This window comes from Mustela putorius, unplaced genomic scaffold (assembly GCF_011764305.1).
Source record: "Mustela putorius furo isolate JIRA1106 unplaced genomic scaffold, ASM1176430v1.1 tig00000174_pilon_pilon_pilon, whole genome shotgun sequence".
Classification (NCBI taxonomy): Eukaryota; Metazoa; Chordata; class Mammalia; order Carnivora; family Mustelidae; genus Mustela; species Mustela putorius.
Window position 1 is genome coordinate 25,587,193 of NW_025421304.1, and position 20,687 is coordinate 25,607,879.

The following is a 20,687-nucleotide window of genomic DNA, read 5'->3' on the forward strand; positions in this document are numbered from 1 at the left end:
GATTTTTCTAGATTCCTCATACTTTGGAATGTCCCCTCAATGCCCAGCCCCAAGTGAATTCCCAGAGGCCACACTTGTCCTGCATACCCACACAAGAAACGAATAATCTAGAACAAGTTAGAAGAAGAGCTGTCCTGGAGGGATATCCAGGTGCTGTGGGGGCACAGCCAAAGCGACTATTCCATCTACAGCAGTCACAGAGGACTTCACTGAAGAGGTGTCTTGAGCTGAATGTCGAAAGCTAATGGGAGTATGCCAGGTAGAGAGGAAGGGCAGGACATGCAAGGGAGAGGGAATAGCCTGGAGGTATAAAAGGCCAGGGAAGGTCCAGAAAGCTGGCCAGCCAGAACACCAAGGGTGTCAGATCTCTGTGGTGTGTCCCTGGTGTAACTGGGGAACACTGGGGGACAGGACCCCACCCTCCACAGGTCTTCCTCCATCTGCTCTCTGTGAACTCGGGTGGGCCAAGTCACTGAGCCTCAGTTTTCTCATCTGAAAAATGAAAATGATGCTACCCACATCAGGGGACATGTGACAGGAATGTTGATCCTATTACCTGGCGTGTGCAGCTGTTTGGTGAGTGTAGGTCACACCTGAAAGCTCGAGTGCCCAGAAGGCTTCCATATACAGAAATGTCTACCTGACCCAGTCCCTTGCCAGCCTCCTGAGCCATTGGGAAACATACACGTTGTCCACCAAACACCCAGACTGACCGCAAAATGTGCAATGCGAGGATTCTTGGCGCACCCTGCCCTAAGCAGCCCATCTCCCACTTCCTCACCCCCCATCTCCACAGCCTCAGCCTTCATCTAAGAGTCACAGGGTCCAGGGGAAGGAAAGAGGAGAGGGTACAGGGGGCCTCTAGGAGAAGCAAGACCTTGGGGACAACCACTTGGAGTTTAGGGGGTGGTCAGCACCCCCCACATAGCACCAGTGTGGCCCTACAGGAAGTATACATTCAGCATATTTTTAATAAGCATCCATATTATGCCAATTCCCCAGAGAGGTGAGCAGAGTCCCAGGGCTATGGAGATCATGGTAGAAGTCAGGTGATTCACCTAAAGATACCAGGGAGTTATGAAAGAAAGTGACATGATCCATTTCACCTTTAAGAAAGACCTCTCTGGAAGCAGCACAAGAGATGACCTGTCAGCCCACTTAAGTCCCCCTCCAGACACATACATGGCTGCAGTGCACATGGGCGCACCCACAAACACGAACACAGACCCATGTATACACGTGTGTTTTTAGAAAGTGTAGATCCCAAGCCCTGAGATTCTTCATGAATTTTCTGGTGTGAAATCACAGCTCCCCAAGCAGCCTGCCACACCAGAGAGACTTCTCTACCAGGCCTCGGGAGATCACATCCTACCCTCACTTCCCCCATCAAAACTCTTGTTGGTTTCTGTGGGGACTGGGAGTGGGCATCAGATCAGCCCGGGGTTCACACCCAGAAGGCTGAGCTGGAAGGAGCCATCTGGAAAGAGGGATTTCAGGGTCAGCAGCAGCAATGGCTCCCTCCCTCCCTCCCACCCCCTCAGACATCAGAATGAACATGAAGTACATACCTTTCATCCTCGAACTTGGCGAAGGGCCTTACCCTGCTTTCCCCCTGAGGACACCACAGCTTAGAGAGGTGAAGTGCTTTGCCCAAAGTCACACTCCCCGGAGTGGCAGAGTTGATACCAACCTGGGGACTGGACTTCTGAGCTCAGCCTCTCCAAAGGTAAGTCCTTGGTTCATTGACTAAATAGGAAAAAAAAATTATTCATCAGTGCAATTTGGCCAATGGTCTCCATCAAAACGTGGCTCCCATTTGGAGGGGAAAAAGGTAGATAATAAAAAGGATCTCTGTAAGAGACAAGGATGGGAACCTCTGGACCTGCCTCTTACACAGAAGTTCTGTCCACAGTGTCATCCCCAGGACCAGGGAGGTCAGCTGCCTCCTGGGGACCTAGAGGGGCCAGGCTCTCTGCCTGTTAGCTTCTGGCTACAAGCTCCCCCCGCCCCGCTCCCCCACCAAGAGCCCACTGAGCTCCATATTCAGAGTCCCTGCTCAGCAATCCCCAGAGGTGCAGTTTGGTTTCTGCAAGTCTAGTGACCACAGTCCCTAGAAAATAAGAATCGTATCCCCCTGCTGTTCATACAGCTTTATGTCACTTGGAGCTCAGAAGAGACTGAACCAACTCAGACCTTTAGCAGCATGGAAGGTTACGTTACTTTTTAAAAATGTTTCCTCTCTCACACATGGGTGCTCTCTTGCTGCATGGGCTTTCCAGTATCACACCAGGCTGACATGGGGACCGGGGATTTGGGGAAAGAGACATTTGCATTCTCTTGGCATTTATTAGGTGCCTTCTAAGGCTGACAATGGGGGCTTTGGAGTCAAACAGACCTGGGGTCTAGTCCCAGCCTGTAATTAGAAGCTGTGTGACCTTAGACAAGCTACATTACCTCTCTCTGAGCCTCAACTTCCTTATTTATAAAATGAGAATGAAAAGAGCATCATCCCCTTAAAGTTATCCCATTACTGTTGGGATAACAGTAATAATAATAATAATAATAATAATAAGGTTTCAGTTAAGCAACTCTAATCACCCTTCCAAAGCCAGCTCTGGGACCTTGAACTTGTTCCTCACCCTTTCCAGGTCTGTTCCCCTTCTGTGATAGGAGGGCCTTGGGCTGGTCTTTAAGGGTCCTTCCAGTTATAAGATGCTCAGAATGCCATGGTCCCTTGTAGTTGTCTCAGGCAGTGGCTTCTCACAGGTTCAAGAGACAGGAGAACTCCAGGGAATCTCTCATGCCTGTTCAAGGATCCACCCAGATAAGATTTCCCCTCTCCACCCATCACTGAGATCCCCACATGCTTTTACCCCACCTCTGCCCCAGAACCCCCACACTCTGCAGCCCAGAGCTCCCTCAGCAACCCCCACCCATGCCCAGACTGGGCATATGCTGTCAAAGTCCCCACCTTTTCCCCAGAGGTGCACAGCCAACGGACATGTGTATCTTGGGGATCGGGGGGTGCTGTGTGGGCGTTCCCCCAACATCTGCTTGTTTGTGTCTCTACAGGTGACCGGCAGGTCCTTCTTTACTCTAAGTCGGGACTCAACAAGTCGGCAGGCTGGCTCCGCTATTCTGTTCCAAGGATTACATGTCCTTCAAACGCCCCTGTCCCTGTAAGTCTCCTTCCCACATTCTCCGTGTGTCCCGGGGCCAGGCAAGGGCTGGGATTGGAGACAGGGTTGCAGAGAATGCTTCTAGATGTTTGGCCATAGGGCTCCAAGGGTCTGATGAGGGGCTGATGTGCTATGAGGGGTTTGGGGAGGGCAACACAGAAGACCCCTGACATTTGCAAGCGACATCTGTCCTTTACTGGTCCCTCCATATCAGCACTTCCCAAAGTGTGGGGCGGGGCTCCTCTGAGGGATATTAATGAGATTACTTTTATGTTTTTTTTTTTTTTAATTCCATGGCCAAATGAATGTGGGAAATGCTGAGTGAGACAAGTTAAGTAGCTTTTGTGACCGCAGGACTTTTCAGAGCCTTTAATGTGGTGATGTGTGTTGTGAGACTGCCATAGAAAAGAGAAAGCCCAGTGGCCTTCCCAAATTTAACTGACCACAAGGAATGTCTCACAGGACTGGTGCTCCACAGAACATCCTCGTCAGAGTTCACTGTCCTAAGGAATCCCTCCCTGCAGCATCTCTACCACGAAGCCCCTCATTTACTAATTCATTTCATCTAATGAAGCCTTGAGATGACTTTGCCCATAACATCCTTCTCATGGCTCCCTGATGTCTGTAAGTCCAAGTGATGGGCTTAATCGGGTGTACCCCTGGGGATCAAGGCTACAGCCCCCTTGGGCTTACTCCCCTAGTCTCCGCCAGCCCCACCCACCTGGGGGACCCCTTCACCTGTCCCCATGGCAGCCACCCGCTTTCTCTCATGATGTTCCCTGTGCCCCCCCAAAACCACCATCACTTGATGCAGTTTGAGAGAACATGCCTTCTCCTTGATGACTCAGGAATACGAGCCTGTGTGAAATCCAGGACCCCTCCTTAGCCCCCTCCGATGATATCTCTTTGTCCTCTCCCAGCTCCCAGGCTCACTCTAGCCAATCCCTCACTCCCACTCACGGATGTCTATTCGAATATGTACCACTGGTGACTTGTCCCCCATCTTGGAGTTGGGGTCCTCTCTTCCCAGTAGTCGAAACGTCCACCGTTAAATCTTTAAACATCAAGGGACGGCTGCCATGGTCAGGTAGAGGAAACTGGTATACCCTGCCTGAGGGGGACGGTCACCAGGCATGCCCTGGGGAATACAGTGACGGTGGGATTCACTGTCCCCAGAGCGGTGTCCGGAAGGAGCCAGAACAAGCTCGGTAAGTTCTTGTTATTGTCGTTACTGCTGCTGCGGAAATGGAAGCCCGAGTCCCAGGCCAGGTGAGAAGGCTGCCATGCAGGGACCCCTGCCCCCCAGAGGGCCGGGGTGATCGTGTTGAGCCGCTGGAAATGGAAACGGCTGGTAAGGGGCCCTGGGAAGCCCTGTCTACACAAAGAGAGGCCATCAGCACAAGACAGCTCTCTGCATACCCATTCCCTGAGGATAAGAGGACGTGCCCGCAGATATTCTAGGCTGTTCGGAAGTGGTTCCTACACATCTCTTCATTTGCCCCTCCCCTATAGGCCCAGTGCCTGGCATGCAGTGAGCACTCAGTAAATGTTTGTTGAATGAATAAATGTATAGTCAAACACTCTGAATGAGGAGCTGGAGGCGGTAGGTGGGGGAGAAGCTGCAGCTCCTGACTCCGCCGCCAGATTTTCTCTGTAGCTTCAGGCAGCCAGCTCTCTCTGAGACGTAGGGGTGGTCTGAGGCGAGGGCATTCCAGGAGCTCAGGGCTGCTGGGAGGCTCCAGGGAAGGCAAGGGAGGCACGGATGGGCACGCTTGGCCCCTCACTGCCCCTGGCTTCAGTAAGAGCAGCTGAGCCTATGTCTACCTATAGGTGGGGATCTGCTCAGATTTCTTCGGGGAAGTGGTCCCTGGCAATGGCAGTCCACTGGACAGGTCGTGGGGCTGTCCAGACCCACCCCTTCCTCCATCCGCCTCTCCTCCTCTGCCAGATTCTTCTCACGTTTTCCAGTCTGACTTCTTCTCTTTTCTCTGAACATGTCTGAGAAGGATTCACTGTCCCTCCCCACTGTCAGCAACACCAGCCTACTTCAGCCTAGCTTCTGCACCCCCTCCCCACACTCCATCCACTTCTGTGTCACTAACTCCAGTCCGTAGCTTCTGGTTCTCCTTCTTCCTCACGGGGCAGCTTTCTTGAGGACTCCTCCTTTGGGTTCTCTGACTGGAGCCCTCCAGGCATCTGGTTCTCTGACGAGCCGTCGGTGGTGTCCCTTGGCAGTGGGGAAGGATAGATTCTTGCCACACCTGCCCTGGGACACTGGGGTTCCCAGGGCTCGAACGCTGCCCTGGACTTCCCCTCCGAACACTCCAGACCCCACTTTTCAGCTGCAGCTTCTAGGCCAGCAGCTTCCAAGGTTCTCTCTCTCCCCCAGTTCCTACCTGCCTCCAGATTCCTCTTTCTGTCCTCTGCTGCCTGTCTTCCCTGGGCAGCCCGCACCCCTGCAGCTCACAAGGAGCTGTCTCAGACACGGCTCTTCGTTCCAAGCTGGCTTGGCTTGGTTTTGCTCTATTGCTTTAGGGTACCACTATTGACTCAGTCCCTCAGGCCAAACTGCCCAAGGAGACCCAGTGGTTTCCAAAGTGGGTCATTAGATTGCCATTCAGGCTTTGCCCCGATCTGGGATACGTTTCAGATTCAACCTGGAAATTGCTGCCTCAGTAAATGTGTACTGAACGCTGGACAAGTAAACGAATCAAAATGAAGCAGACGCCTTGCGGGCAGCCTCCTCAGCTCACAGACCAGTGACCCTCACACCCTTTCTGGAAGGGATGCGGAATCACAGAGCTCCAGACATCCTCCAAACACCTGACATGGGACCATTCTAAGGAACGAAACCAGAAATCCCAGGAGGGCCCTGACAAGGACACACACCCTCCTTTTTAACACCTCCATTCCTGTTCTGTGAATTTAGACATCTAATAGAATCGGTTTACCCTTCTTAGCTCACAAAATCATCTATCCCAGTTCAAAGGAAGCTACCAAAGCCCATTAAAACCTGGAAAACTTAGGGTAGGAGCCATAACTTGTTCCCGTTTGGGTTTCTATACCCATCCCCCGCTGCCAATTGAGAAAGTGGGGGGGGGGGCAGTTCCCAAAAGGAAAAACAAGCCCCAGCGTTTCCCAAGCAAGACCCCACTCCTGGGAGTCAGAGCTCCTGAGGTGGGAGGAGTGAGCAGGAAGGGTCGCCAGTGTAGGGGGAGAGCTGGGCAAAGCGCAGAGGTCTGCCTGGAAACCAGGCAGCTTCAGACACCGGGGGAAGCAGGACTGTCCACTGGCTTCTTGAGAATCAAGCAGGCTTTAACCAGAGCAGGCGGGGCCAACTCCTCCCAGGCACAGCCCGCGCTGGCCCGATCCCACCTTTCAGGCACTGCAGCTCATCCCTGCCCCCCAGCGACAGCCCCTCCCCCAAGTTCTACAGGTGAGAAGACTTAAGGCAGAGGATGGAGGCAAGAATAGGCAAGCAGGAGACCAGAGGGCTTTAGCCACTGCAAGTGGGAAATCAGGTCGTCTGCCTGCAAGTGCCAGGCCGGTGAGCCATTTTCCAGCCTTAAGCCACTGAGGGAGGTGGAGGAGGACCAGCCTGGCTCCTCAGGAGAAAGCCGGAGGCGTGGGAGCCTTCTCCATCTGGCCCCAGCTGGGCAGAGTAGCCCAGGATTCCCCCAGAACCCAGGCTCCAAGAACAGATGCTTCATAACCTCTTCTTAGCCACTGGCAGATGGCCGTTCCATGGAGCTCCCTGGGACATGGGGGTGCCCGCCTTCCCCTGGCTGCTGGGGACAGATCTGGGGGAGGAGGGACTTTGGGGGACCCAAGAGAGACGGAGGCTCTATCAGAGCAAGAAGGAGGCAAGGAAGGTAGCATGCACTGATGCTGGAGAAGTCAGCTGGGGTTCGTCTCTTCTGAGCTCTCAGGCTGCCCACAGCCTGCCAGGAAATACAGCCTGGCAGAGCCCTTGGAGGGGCTTGGGTCTCCCCGAGAATCAGTGTTATGCAGTAGACAATGCCTGGGTTTCTGTACAACCCAGTGCCGACACTTAGCAGCTGTGCTATCTGGAGCAAGCTACATAACATCTAGAAGTTCCAATTCGCTCCTCTGTAAAATGGCAATGTCATACCAGATGTGATGTTCAGATTTAACATGCTCCATGAGGAGAGTCTCAGCTGGTGCCAGGCACTGAGATGATCCTCAAGAAGCTTGAAAGTCCCATCCTTTTGACCCCTTCCTCACTACACACAGGGTAGTGTTACCTACACCTTTAGTGATAGAGCAGGGGAATGGAGACACGTGGAAACTCCAGAGGGAAATTTGGGGGTTGGACCAGATACTACTGTTTTCTGCTCAGCTCATTGTAACAGTGATCTCTGCAGAGACTTAGCTATCAACAGAAGGAAGGATTTGAGGGCAAGGCACGCAAAGGATGGGACACACTCAACATTTGCCTCTCCTGTGCCCAGAGCAGACATGGTTAATCAGCAGCAGCGCTCTCCTACTGGGCCCCCATGCAATCCCAGGCTCTCCAAAACTCAAGCATACACCACCCGAAGATCACTGGCCTGTGGAGTGAGGCCCTCATTCATTCCTTGCTGTGGTCTCACTTTGGAGTGGGCAAGGGAATAGAAGTAGGGACTTCAGCTAGACATTACTCTCTGAGTCTCAGTTTTCTCATCTGTAAAATGGGAATTAATAAAAGGCTATACCTCAAAGGACTGCTGTAAGGATCCAAGGCGGTATCACAGGTCAAGGGCTTATATGGCCATCTCTTCCCATGGTTTCCTTGCAGCAGCTCTGCAAGAGAAGGGTGAGTGTGCTCATTCCACACATGAAAAAGCTAAGCATCAAGGACATAGAGAAACTAGTCTAGGTGACAGGTCGGGGATATACCCCAGGTGAGTCTTTCCAGGTGCAGATGGCCAGCAGGACAAGGACAGAATCAAGTCCACCCCTTGGAGGGAGGGTCCACTCTGCAGCATTTCATGCCCCACGAAGGTCCTGGCTGCCCGTCCTCAGAGTTCTCTGGTCTACCAGAGTCTGACTAGGGTAGGCGCTCAGCATCGGATCGCTGATCTTACTTGTAAATACACGTGTTCTATTAGAGTCCCTGGCAAAAATGTGCCCACCGCAGTCTGAACACCTAACGTGGTAATACTCTAGGTATTCTCTTCTTTTTGAAAGTTTGAGTTACACCACTTCGCTTTTACAAAAGACCTACATTAGTACCTCTTTTCACGAACCAAAAGAAATCAGAAGACAGTTCTGCTTTCACGAAAACTGAAGACGGTCCGGCATTTTGTTCCAAAGCAAGCCAGTGTAACAGAGGCAGCTGCACACCCCAGGCAGCAAGAGCAGTTCCACCGAGCTCCTTCCCCAAAACCACACCCGGCAGCATCCCCACGTCCAGCCACCAGAGCTTGGAACTGCGTCTGGGAGCATCTCCTTATCCCAGTTAATTCTGCACATCCGTTAGCAAGATGTAGCCTGAGGTATCAGAAAAGCCTAAGTGAGGTTATTTTTTGGGCCTCAGAACGCTAGAACCTTTTTTCAAATGAATTACTGATCACCACTTCTTCACTTTACACCATTTTGGCTTATGCAAGGTTTTGTGGGAATGCTCTACTTTCAGATAGTGGGGGAAACCTATCATGGCAGCAGTACCCGCTCCCCCCTCCACTTCCACAGAGCGCTCCCAGCCTGCAGGGCTCTTGCATTCCACTGCCCACCCCGCACACCCAGCAGTGAGCATCCCAGGTGATGTCATCCAGCCTCTTGGCATCAAGGAACACAGATACGCTGACAGCCCCCAAATTTCCATCCCCAGCTCAGACTCTCCCTGAGCTCCAGACTCATATATCCAACCGTCTGCCCCCCTCAGATGTATTGGCCCCTCAGATGTCCACTCAGGGTCTCTAGAGCATCTCAGATGTAACATGTCAAGACCTGAAATCTTGACTCACAGTCCCGCATCAAAGCTGCCCATCATCTTCCCCATCTCACTAAATGACAGCTCAGTCCTTCTTTGGGCTCAGGCCCCGAACTTTGTCAGTTGTCACTGCTCTCCAGTTCATCCACTGGCAATTCCATTTAATGGATTCATCTTCAAATCGGGCTCTGTCTTGCCCCCCTGGACCAAGACACCATCATCATCTCTTGGACCACTGTCCAGCCTCTTCTGCCACAACCAGGAAAGCTCTAGAAACTGAGCCTTGGGATGGTGGAGGGGACAGTGTTTTCTGTATCTAGACATCTTGCCGATTGTCAGAGTTGTCACCTATGGCATCCCAAAGCCAAGTACACTGGGAGGAGAGGGTGGATTTTCCTGCGAACAGGAATGTGCAAGGACATAGCCATTTCTCTGCTAAGGGCTACCCTCGACTAGTGACCCCTAAACTCAGCTCTGCCTGCAACTGAAACTGTGCCTAGGGTGACTGGGGAAAACTGGTTGTCCTCTGTGACGTCACTGCAGACGTGTGCAGGCCTGCTTGCTTTCCAGAGAGGAGAGAGAGGCTCCAAGAGAGACAAGTCACATAGCCAGGGACCTGCCAGAGGAGGAGACAGGATTCAAAGGCAGGGCTCCTGGATCTAAGTCCAGGGCACTGGCCACACGGACCCCTCTGGGAGCACAGGTACATTTCAACTCCCAGAGCCCTCTCTATTTGCTCCTCTCATGTCTTCTATCAGCTCCCTAAGCATCAGCTCTAGGGGCTGCTCCCTCAGCCCACCAGACCACACCTGGACTCCATGTGATCATGTAGGTGATTGTTAGGCCTTGCTAGAGACCATCATTCCAGAGCTCTCCTCTGCCCATACCCCAGGCTCTTTAGCCCCTGGATAACACTTGTCTCCCCCAGAAATGGGGGTAAGGGTGAGGATTAGGGGTGATGCAATAAAAACGAGAATATAATTTTATAATCCAAAAAGCCAGGGTGGACCCCTCTTAAGTTGGACGGCAGCCTTATTAGAGAGTTTCCAGCTATTTTTGAAATTTTAGGTTTTTGGTTCAATGAAATGAAATAGTTTAAACTTTTTCAAAAATGTCCCTTTTTTTTTTTCCGAGATAAGTTACTGCCAACATTTTAAAATATTGACAGTGGTTCCAACAGTTTCAGGACTGTGGTTACAGCACACGTGGCTGTGGTCTATGCACTGTGTGTCACCACCACTCCCTATGCGGTGGGAACCGCAGCCCTGGGCACACCCCCCACCTTAACCCCATGCCACCCTCGGGAGGGAGCAAGATGATCAATGACAGCCGTGCGATGCAGCACACGGGCCCATCTACGGAGCGTAAAATCCAATTATCTAAAACAACATGACTATCAAATTCTCAGACACTTTGTAATTTATAACAGGATTTGTATATTCAGAAACCTGTGGAGTATTCTTGGAATGCTTTTAAAATATAAATTATATCGAGTATTAAGTAAAAACACTGAACCGAGCAGTGTCCCCTCGATCGGGGCAGAAGTTCAGGGTAGGGTTTAATGAACGTTTACCCACCATTTCAATCTCCATTCCTGCTCGGTCTGAGCACATCCAGCATTTCTCTCTCAGTAGGATTTATTTTGAAGTGCACAAGAACGAGAGGCTCAGCTCCACGCCATTGTCTTGTTACAAGAGGCAGGGGGATGGCAGGGTGACGGACACATGTAAGAGGAGAAAGGTGCACACAGTGTTCTCCCTTTGTTCGGCACTGGCTTTGACGGAGAACAGAAAACAAAAACATGCCATAAACACAGAACGAGGGTCTGTCCGTAGGTTTGATTCAGCACCCAAGGACCATGGTTGTGCTGTAGAAACCATTGCAGGATGGAAGTTTTCAATATTGCACGAATATTGAAACATAGGTAATCAGAGGCACCAAAGGCACCGGTCATGTGAGTCATCATCAAAAGACAGGCCGGGTAAATATCGCACATTTCCTGTCAGCTGCTGCTAAGACTTGCATTTTTCTAAACGAAAAGAAATCCTGCGGGGCTTTTTACTTATCACTTGTTTGAAGAAAGGCTGTTTGAGGTTCCAGCATTGAACACGAGGCCTAGGTTGCAAAATTAGTTTTCCCGTAGCATCACGAGATGTATTATACTCTGTTAATACTGTTTGACATTGAACTGTCTGTCATAACTGATGGTGCCGCTAGTCTGTGGGGTATCCCGCAAAAAAAAAAAAGCCATTAGAGGTAAATAACTAATTGTGAAAAAGGGGATGTGCCACAGAGATGTGAAGAAGGACCCTTTAGTGTCTTGGGATCTTTTAACTACTTCCAGGCACCTGTACAGACAGGAACCTCCATGGGCAGCATTCTCCAATGGCCTGGGGCAGGTTGCAAGTGATGAATATATTAAGAAAGTCTTTCAAAACTTTCTGCTTGCTCTAGCCCTGGCCTCGACCCTGTTCACATCTGAGTCCTGTGTTGTTCCTTGGCCCCCTGCCCACCTCAAAGTCCAAATTCCTACCAAAGATCTTTATTTTAATATAGTCAAACTTACCAATTTTTTCATGGAATTTTTGTATCTGCTTAAGAAACCCACGGTCATGAAGACATTCTCCAGTGCTTTCCTCTGGAAGCTTTACTGATTTGCCTTTCACATGTAGATCAATGTCTAAGGGATATCTTTAAGATTTTAAGGTTTCGTTGTCCTATATTGAGCACACACAGTGTGGCAAGCATCCTGCTAGGCACTGTGCTTTAATTAGTTCATAGCCGAGACTGCTGTTTCCATTTTACAGATGAAGTAAGTGATAGAGGTTCAGAGGGGTAAAGAGAGCAGAGGGCAAGAAGCAGGCTTTGAACCCAGGACCATCTGTGTCTTACTTAGCCTAGGACAAGCCATACTTATGTAGGAGTGCTAGCCTTTCCCCTCAAGGAAGGCAGGTGAGGACTGATCCTTCTCAGAATATTGTGAATAAAGGGACTGATAATGTGCCTGTTTGGCTCCAAAGACCACTAAGGGCTACAAAGCAACCTTGGGGGTTCAGAGGATAAAAGGCTGTTCCCAAACATCCCATAACATTTTTAGAAATCCATGTTCCATGAACCACTAATGCTAAGAAGCAATTCCAGAGCCCCATGGTTCAGTGTGATGCTAACAACCACTTAATATCACCAAGATCATGGCCAAGAGATGCCGGGCTTTGCCCCATCTAGTTTTTCGCATCCTATCTATGGAAATGACATATTAATAGATTTCCTGGTCTTAAACCATTCTTGCATTTCCAGAAGAAGCCCTGTCTACTTCTGGGACATTATTTTTAATACACTGTTGCCCTGGTGGTTTTCCAGATGGCCTCATAAATTCTAGGAGCTGAGAGAACCTCTGTGGAGCAGGGGACAAAATCCCATCACCTCTAACATTTTCCAGAATCAGAACCTATGAAAGCAAAAGGCCAAAGCAAAACTCAAGGAAGAGAATACTGTAGCCCAAGTACATAGCTTGAGCCTGGACCAGTTGTGGTGGGATAGCTGAGGATAATTTGCAGCTTTCATAAATTTAACATGTTATATATCAATTATTCATGAACTTCCTGGAAAGTCCATGTTGTAGTAAATGGTCATTTTCCAAGCCATGATTTTGAGTCTCGTAATGCAAGCTGGGATGTGGGAGCTAATCCCCCCAGCTGATGGGTGGGCCAAGCCAGCCCCCCAGCATCTTCTTCCCAACACAGTTACATGACTTCCTACTCATTGAGCATTGACCATGACTCAGCCAGTGTTATAAAAACCTATGTTCTTTGTGGAAAACAGCGTAAGAGCCAACTTTAGGTGTTGACAAAAGAGGAGAGAAAATGAGGAGGTCGGGACCAGTGATGATTCTAGCAAGAAAATGAGAGCTTGGTGTGGGTTCAAGTGGAAAGCCTAATTCTGTCATGGCTTTCCTTCTGGGATGTCGCCCAGTTCACCATTTGCTCCATAGAAATAGTCCATAGAAATAGGGAAAAGTGGTTTGTGACACTGTTACGGTGAATTTCCCCAGCCAATGAATAAATTATCCACCCAACCAGAGATAAAAGTTTAGTGAATGATAACAAGACAGTAAGCTCGTTCGATATGTAGAAGCGATAGTCCATGTGAGATCATTTTGGTGAGTTTATTTAAGTGGCATCTTAATAGTGGAATAAACCACTTTCATCTTGTATTTATAGTCATGAAAGGCCTGTGGGTAGTCACTTAGATTTTCCAGTTATATTTTAATGTAGTAGTTGAGAAGCTTCTAGTAGGCAGTGGAGCACTCCCCTGTTAAGCCTAATGTGTGAAACAGATGGAAACAGAGCTACTCTGTGTGAAGGGAGAGCAGGGAGCTCCATCATGTCCCAAGCTTCTCTTCTTGGCCCTGGGGCACCTATGTAGGACCTCTTGCTTCCCACAGTTTGAGGTTCATTGTGGTCTGATTTGTACCATGTTCCCAGTGTCTAGCACATGTCCAGACGTGGAAAATGCACTTAGTGAGTATTGGTGAGTGGATGGATGGGCAGATGGATGGATAGATGGATGATCAAGAGAATGCTGTGTAGATGCCCAGGTAAATAAATACACAGAGGGTGGATGGTTGGTTGGCTGAGTAAATTTATAGAGGATTGAGGGTAGATGACTTCACATTCCAGTCCTCCTCTCCACTATAATCTACCCTGTTTATGATGCCACAAATGGCCAAGTAAAACGTTTCAAGATCTTGACATGACATTAGCTGACTTCTTATAGAGAGGCATCCCCATTGTAAGAAGAATCTTGAACACCAAGTTGCCTTTTCCTCACTTCCATTATCCCAAAGTCTAGCTGCCATCTAGGTGACCTCCTACCTCACCCCAGAAGCACCTCCTCCTTTCTGGAGCTCTGCTGGGACCTCACCTCTCTGTGTTCCTTCCTCCCTCCTCTGTTTGTCCTCCAAGAGCCCAGCCCCACCATGTGGATGTCCCTGAACCCTGCCCCAGCACTCTTGTATCTCTCCATCACAGACATTTGGCAGCAAGAGGACAGGTTTCGGCAAATGGGCTGAGAGGCTACCCTAAAAAGCAAAGGAGGAGACCCAGAAATGCCCATGCAAGGGAGCCCACCCTGCCATGTCCCCTGCCCCAGCCCCTCTGCATATTCCTGCCAGGAGGCTGGGACCTGCCAACATCCAGCGAAGAGAAGATGGCGTCTGAATCTTCTTTCCCATATTCCTTCCAGTGACCTCACTGGAGGTCACTCAGCAGTGTAGGAAGAACCACACAGCTGAGGCCAGACTTGCCAGGGAAGTGGATCCATGACAAATGTCCTCAGACTTTCCTGTGACAGGAGCCATCAGTCAGATTTGAGTTGATGGCCCTCCTTTTCCTTTTAGCCATCCTCTCTGAGGGGGTGGGCCGGACAACAGGCTTAAAGATATTGGCTCAACACCTCCAGTCCTGGTGCCCTTCCCTTGTCAGCGCTCCTCAGGGAGCTTCAGGCTGCAAAGACCGCTTCCTTGTACACAGACAGAGGGACTGTAGAGCTGCCTGCACACTACACTCAACAAGGACTTGGTAGTGATCTTCTGCCTCAGTTTCCCCACCTTGCCTGTTCCCCAGACTGGAGACAGCCCTGACCCCATCCTCCTGACACAGGACTGAATCTTATCGCCTCCCCTCACACCCACTGTGCTCACCCAGCTGCCACCCCCTCCCGACCCCTCTCAGACCCATTCACCCACCCTGGAGGGATGAACATTCGAGAATAGGTATCTCTTTGGACAGAGTGCCAGCAGGTCCAGAGAGGGCAGAGTGTGCCGAAGGTCACACAGCAAATGAGCGATAGAACCAGACACAGAGCCCAGCTCCCCTGCCTCCACCCCCACCACATCCCACTCTCTTCCCCTGCTTGGTGCCACTATTTGATGAGTTGTCAGACACCCTGGGTTCAAATCCCAGATCTGCCACAAAACCAGGGCAAATCTTCAGCTCACCAAGACCCAGCATCCTTATCTATAAATGAGGGTAACAAAGGTATCTGCATAGAAGAGAAGCCGGTCCCAGACCCTGCCCCACATGTAGACCTGGGTCACATAGAGCCTTCTGACTCAGTTGTGGCTCCCAGCTGGACCAGAAATCTGGAGGCAGAGATTTATGCCTGGCACAGCAGTGGCCCATGGCCCGGGGTACCGCCCCAGCCTCAAAGGGGCCCTTGGGACCCTACCTGCCGAGTAGGGAAGCATCAGGCCTCTCCTTGAGGCCTGCTCAGAGCACATCAAAGAAGAGAGGCAAAGGAACTCTGCAGTGGCCTTCTGCCAACCAAGGGTGTCTGCCGGAGCCTGGCTCTGTACTCGGCTCTGCACAGCGCGGGGCCGTGGTCCTCAGCCTCCCCGACCCCAGCCCCATGCTCACGTGGACCCTGGCAGCAGCCTCCTCCCTGACCCCCGAGTCCCCACTTTGGCCCCCCCCAGTCTGCACTCAGAGGGCTCTCCTAAAACACTGTGACCACACTCCTTCACCCAAGTCTCCTCTCTGCCCCGGAGATAGAGGACAGTCTCTTGATTTGACATTCAAAACCCTTCACGGTCTGGCCACTGCCTCAGCCTCCACCTCTCTCATGACTCCTCAGAAGCACAAGGTTCTCCTGTGGTGGGATTTGCCAGACTGATTCACCATCGATCTGGAGCCCACCCCAGACCTGGACTCCTCCGTTAAGACCTGATCCGCTCCCCTAGACGGTAACACCCCTTCCATCCCCACAATCTGCCCGGGCTTGTGAACGAGCGTGGATCCCGCATTTGGGCTGGACGGTTGGGTGAGTGATGAGCAGAAGGACGTGCCAGCGGGTGAGTGAGAATGACGGAGTAGCTCACAGAGCCCGGCCCCATGCCCCCAAGAACACAAGCAACCCATCCCTGACCTCCCTCCTTGAGACTCAAATGGCCCCCGAGTTCCCTTTGTGGGCTGGCCTCGCCCAAGATGCTGGAAAAACCCAGTGACAAGACCGAGGGGACACAGGTCCTGCCCTCCAGGGGCTGTCAACCCCATGTGGAACCAGAGGGAGTATGAGTGCAGGCTTGGGAACAGCACAGAACAAGCTGGATCTAAGTTCTGGCTCCACCCCTTTCACTACCTCTGTGCCTCAGCTTCCCCATCTGTAAAATGGGTGGGAAAGATATCTGCCTCTCAGGTTGCTGTGATGATTAAATGAGATTATGGTGCTTATAAAGGGTGTAGAGCCTGACCATTGCTGCTAAGTGCCCGGTGAGAGCTACCTTAGTATTCCCATTGTTCCTCTGTGGAGAAATTGCCCCAGGGCCCCTCCCCACAGTCCCAACCACATCTCTGGGACAGATGCAGAAATGGAAGATACACAGAAGAGGGGTCCCCTCCCCCAGCCCCTCAGCCCTGAGTATCTACTTGTCCCAATCTATCTCTTCCTGACACACACGGGCTCCCTTCTCTGGAATCCTGGTGTCTTATCAGCAACGTTCAGCTGTCAGTACGCCTTCACCCTGCATAAGCTGTAGATCACGGCCTGCTCTGACTACAATAAAGGGATCCAGAAGCAGCCAAGCATCATTTTAGAGACAGGAACTTTTTAGTTTATCAAGATCCAAGAAAACATGAGCTCCCAGAGCCCAGTGCCTGGTAGTCACAGGCTCTAGCCCTTGGCTCAGAGTGTAGGCCTGAGGTTGCCCCCCAACCCAGCTCCCTCTCCGTGGGCCACGTGACCTTGGGCAAGTTGCTTAATCTGTCTAGGGCTCAGTTTCTGTAGAAGCCGCTTGGGAAGAAAGTCCAGGAGAGAGGCAAAACCTGCCTTATCCTCTGTGCTTGCCACAGCTGGTGTAGGGGGGCGGGGAGGCAGAGGGGTGGCAAGGAGGGCTGTCACCCTGTTATTTCTCTGCAGTCATACATATCTTGTTGATATAATGGGCCCTGCGTTTAGAAATTGGAAGAGTTTCCCTCATAATTTAAAGTAGCACCTACCTCTGCCGGTCCTGGTGACTGGGAGATTAATTGCTCAACCAGCCAGGCACGTGGGCGCCAGCACCAACTGGCTCTGTCTGCGGGCATGGGTGATGCCATCATTGCACCCAACTGGTGATGAGACTGGAACTGCTGGGGGACAAGGCTCTCATCTGCAGGTGACGCGGAGGAGGGCGGGGCATCTTCAAGGTGACCCTGAGGCACCGGCACCTCAGCAGCACAGAACAGACACACACACTCATATCCAGCTCTAGGGAGCTGAGCTGGGCACCATCCTGGACGGGCCAGCTCTCCAGGAGCACGTCTGCCTTGAGTCATGGGTGACCGGTACGACACAAGCCATAGCAGCAGCGGGGACACACTGAATGGGACAGTCTAGAGCCCTGACAATGGTGTGGACCGCGCCCCCACTCCTACTTTCTGGAAAAGAGCGATGTCCCTGACATGCACCACCCCTGCCCTTGGCCTCCAAAATGAGAGGCCACCTGGTGAGGAGGAAGAGGGTGACATCAATTGGACAGCTGGGCAGCCTGGACTTTACTAGAGAGAATCCAGTAATAGGTGACCATGGCTCAGCTCCAGTCTGAGCCAAAGCCCTGGCCACTGGCTGCAGAGTAGTAGTAGCACAGGGCACCATGGTCACACTAGGCAAGTGGGACCAAAAGCTCCATTCCCTGACTGGGTGGAATCACCATGTGGACCACTACTAGAAAGGACATGGAGGCTGCCTCCTGGACCCAAAAGGAATAAGAACCATTGTCATTTAGTAACGTCTGTCGCCAGCCTCGACTGAGGAAAGCGTGGCCGGCATGCTCCATGTCCACAGCCAAGGGCTTGAGTCCTCCTAAATTGAGGTCTGACTGGACAATTTAAATGGATCGCTTTTGCCTGAGAGACAAGGAGGAGAGCCCCACTTTGCCCCTTTCCAGCTGTGGGTCTTCAGGAAAAACGGACAACTTGAGCTTAGGGTAGCTAGCTGACAGCCAAGGGAATAAAAACAAGCAGCTGGCACTTCCCCAAAAACTCAAGCAGGCCCAACCAGTCAAAAGCAGACATGAAACTGAATTCTGTACCTTGTCGAAAGTGGGGTCCTGATGTCTCCAGCCGTTACCGCCGTGCCGTTGGTCTCTCCCTTCAGTGCTTCAGCCTTTGCTCCCTATATCGTAGGGTTATGTTCTTAGGTGCATATAGGTTTATAATTGTTACGACTTCCTGACAGACTGCCCTTTCATCATTATAAAATGCCCCTTTATCGCTAATGACAGTTTTTGTTTTGAAGTCTGTCTTTTTTAATATTAGTACAGCCACTCTGGGAAGCCTTCTCTGCTCTGATCCAACCCCTTGACGTGTCTGGGTCAGTTACCATTTGATTTCCCTGGAACCCCCTGGGGAGGTTTCACCCCCCAAAGCAGGAGGTCAGTGTTAGAGGCCAGCAGAGTTAGTCCTCATACTTTGACCAACATCCCCATCCATCACTGACCCCTTTCCAAAGTAAAGTTCACCTTCCAACCTCAAATCTTGGTGGAGTAGAGTCCCTATCTAGCACTGAGTCTTGACTTCAGGCCTCAGTTCTGCCACTGATTTGCTCTGTGACCTTGGACAAATCTATTGCCTGGAGTTTTTCTTCTCCTACCTGTGAGCTAGTTGAGCTCTCCGGCCAGAGCTGGAGAAAAGAGGAGGGGAGGTCAAGCCGCAGCCTCAGGGGCTCCTTCAGGGAGCAGAGCAAAGCACTGTTCCCTTCCTCCCTCTCACAGGCAGCTGGGACACCGTCCATGGGGCTGAAGCCTGACTGTCCTCCATTTATTAGGGACACATCATTCACGGGCAGCCGGGCTGGAAGAGGAAACATGGCAGGGTCTGTGCCCCAACTCAATGTCCTCTCCTTGTTCCCAATAGCTCGGTACAACCGAACCAGCTATTTCTACCCCACGTACTCAGAGAGCTCGGAGCACAGCCACCTGCTGGTGTCTCCTGTATTGGTGGCAAGTGCAGTCATAGGGGTGGTCATCATCCTCTCCTGCATCACTATCATCGTGGGCAGTATCCGCAGGGACCGGCAGGCCCGGCTCCAGCGTCACCGCCACCGCCACCGCCGCCACCATCACCACCACCACCGCCACCGCCGCCGTTACCACCGAGAGTACGAGCAAGGATACGGTGAGTTGCCGTCCACCCCGGGGCCTGGCCTCCTGTCTGATTGTGACGGCCACCCAGGAGACACAGGGGAGGGGGGCAGCCCTGCCAGGGGTGGGACGGGGTGGTCAGGGAGATCAGAGGCTCTCAGGGGCCTGAGAGGTCCAGGAGTCTGCCAAGGTGACCCTGAAGGTCAAAGGAAGGGTGTGGTCTACTCCCCAGCCTTGGCCAGTGTGGGCCCGGCTGTACTGACAGCTGGTCCAGCTGGGACCTGCGTGGAAGGACGGAGGGAGAGAGGGATGGGGGGGTCGGAGGGGGGGACAGATGGGGAGGGGGATGAGGAGATGGAGAGGTGAGGGAATGGGGGTGGGGCGAGCGAGTGGACAGACCAGTGGCTGAAGGGAAAGATGGGTGAGTGGGTGGGGTGGGAGATGGTTGGCGACATGGGTGGACAGAAGGACACAGGAAGAGAGGATGAATGGCTAGAGTGGGTGGATACAGGCGGCGTGGACTGGGTGGGCTGTGTGAGCGCATGGATAGATGGGGGGGTGGATGGATGGATGGATGGAAAGATGGACAGATAGGAAGGTGGTGGGCTAGACAGGTGGGGGGTCAGTTGGACACATGAATAAGTGGATGGATGAATGATGGCACGAGTGATGAGTGAGTGACTCTACCCCCAGGGAGCCTGCAAAGGGCATAGAGAACGGATTGGAGATTTTCCCAATGAGGGGAATCTCCCTTACACAGAGGTGGTGGTTAATTCCTGGGGCAACCAGTCCCCAAAGTGTTCATCTGGCCAGAAGGCCTGAACTGTTTAGAGAAGGCAGCCACCTGACTTTGTCTGACACTTGGAAGGGGACCGTTATCTAACAGCAGCAAGAAGGAGCTCAGTTCATTCAATTCCCAGAATGGTTGTCAAAAGCAGGAAAAAGCCTGCCCTGAGGCCTGACGGAGCCTCGGCCTGGACTCTGGGAGCCATATGGACCCAGAGGCCACCATCACACCACAGGTGAAGCCACCTGGAGGCTCCAGAGCCATGGCAGGGCCTAGCAATCTTTCCTCCTCCTCTGGGACAGGCAAAGCTTGGGAGAAAGAAAGAAAATAAAAATCTAAAAACTGGTTGGGTGGGATCTCATCCACATGGACCAGAGGCCTGAAATCCACAGCCCCCTCCCAACATGCCCCGATCACCCCGCAGCTTTGTGCCACTTCCTCCCCCTTCCACACAGAGTTAACTGGGTGAGGAAGGGGCTACCTTTCAGCAACTACAACTCGCCTCCCGCACCCGGCCGCCGGGAGCTAAAGCAGGGAGGACCTGGACGGCAGGACACTCACTGATTGCCCCGCACTTTTCACGCACGATCTCATTTCACCCTTACTGTGGTCCTGGAGGTCAGACTACTTTTTATTGCCTTCCCAATTTACAGATAAGGAAGTTGAGAT

The 20,687-nt window shown here is 51.8% G+C and overlaps 1 protein-coding gene and 1 pseudogene across 1 annotated transcript in view; one reads left to right on the top strand and one right to left on the bottom strand.

Annotated features, from left to right (window-relative positions):
• The window catches only part of BEAN1 (brain expressed associated with NEDD4 1), a 36,192-nt gene that overhangs the window by 6,813 nt on the left and 8,692 nt on the right, over positions 1-20,687 (top strand). Inside the window, exons 2-3 of the mRNA XM_004744303.2 lie at positions 3,073-3,179; positions 19,005-19,265. Coding sequence (XP_004744360.1) covers positions 3,155-3,179; positions 19,005-19,265 — 286 coding nt within the window. The 5' untranslated portion in view covers positions 3,073-3,154. The remainder of the gene's footprint in view (positions 1-3,072; positions 3,180-19,004; positions 19,266-20,687) is intronic.
• On the bottom strand, positions 11,127-15,361 carry LOC106004987 (annotated as a pseudogene).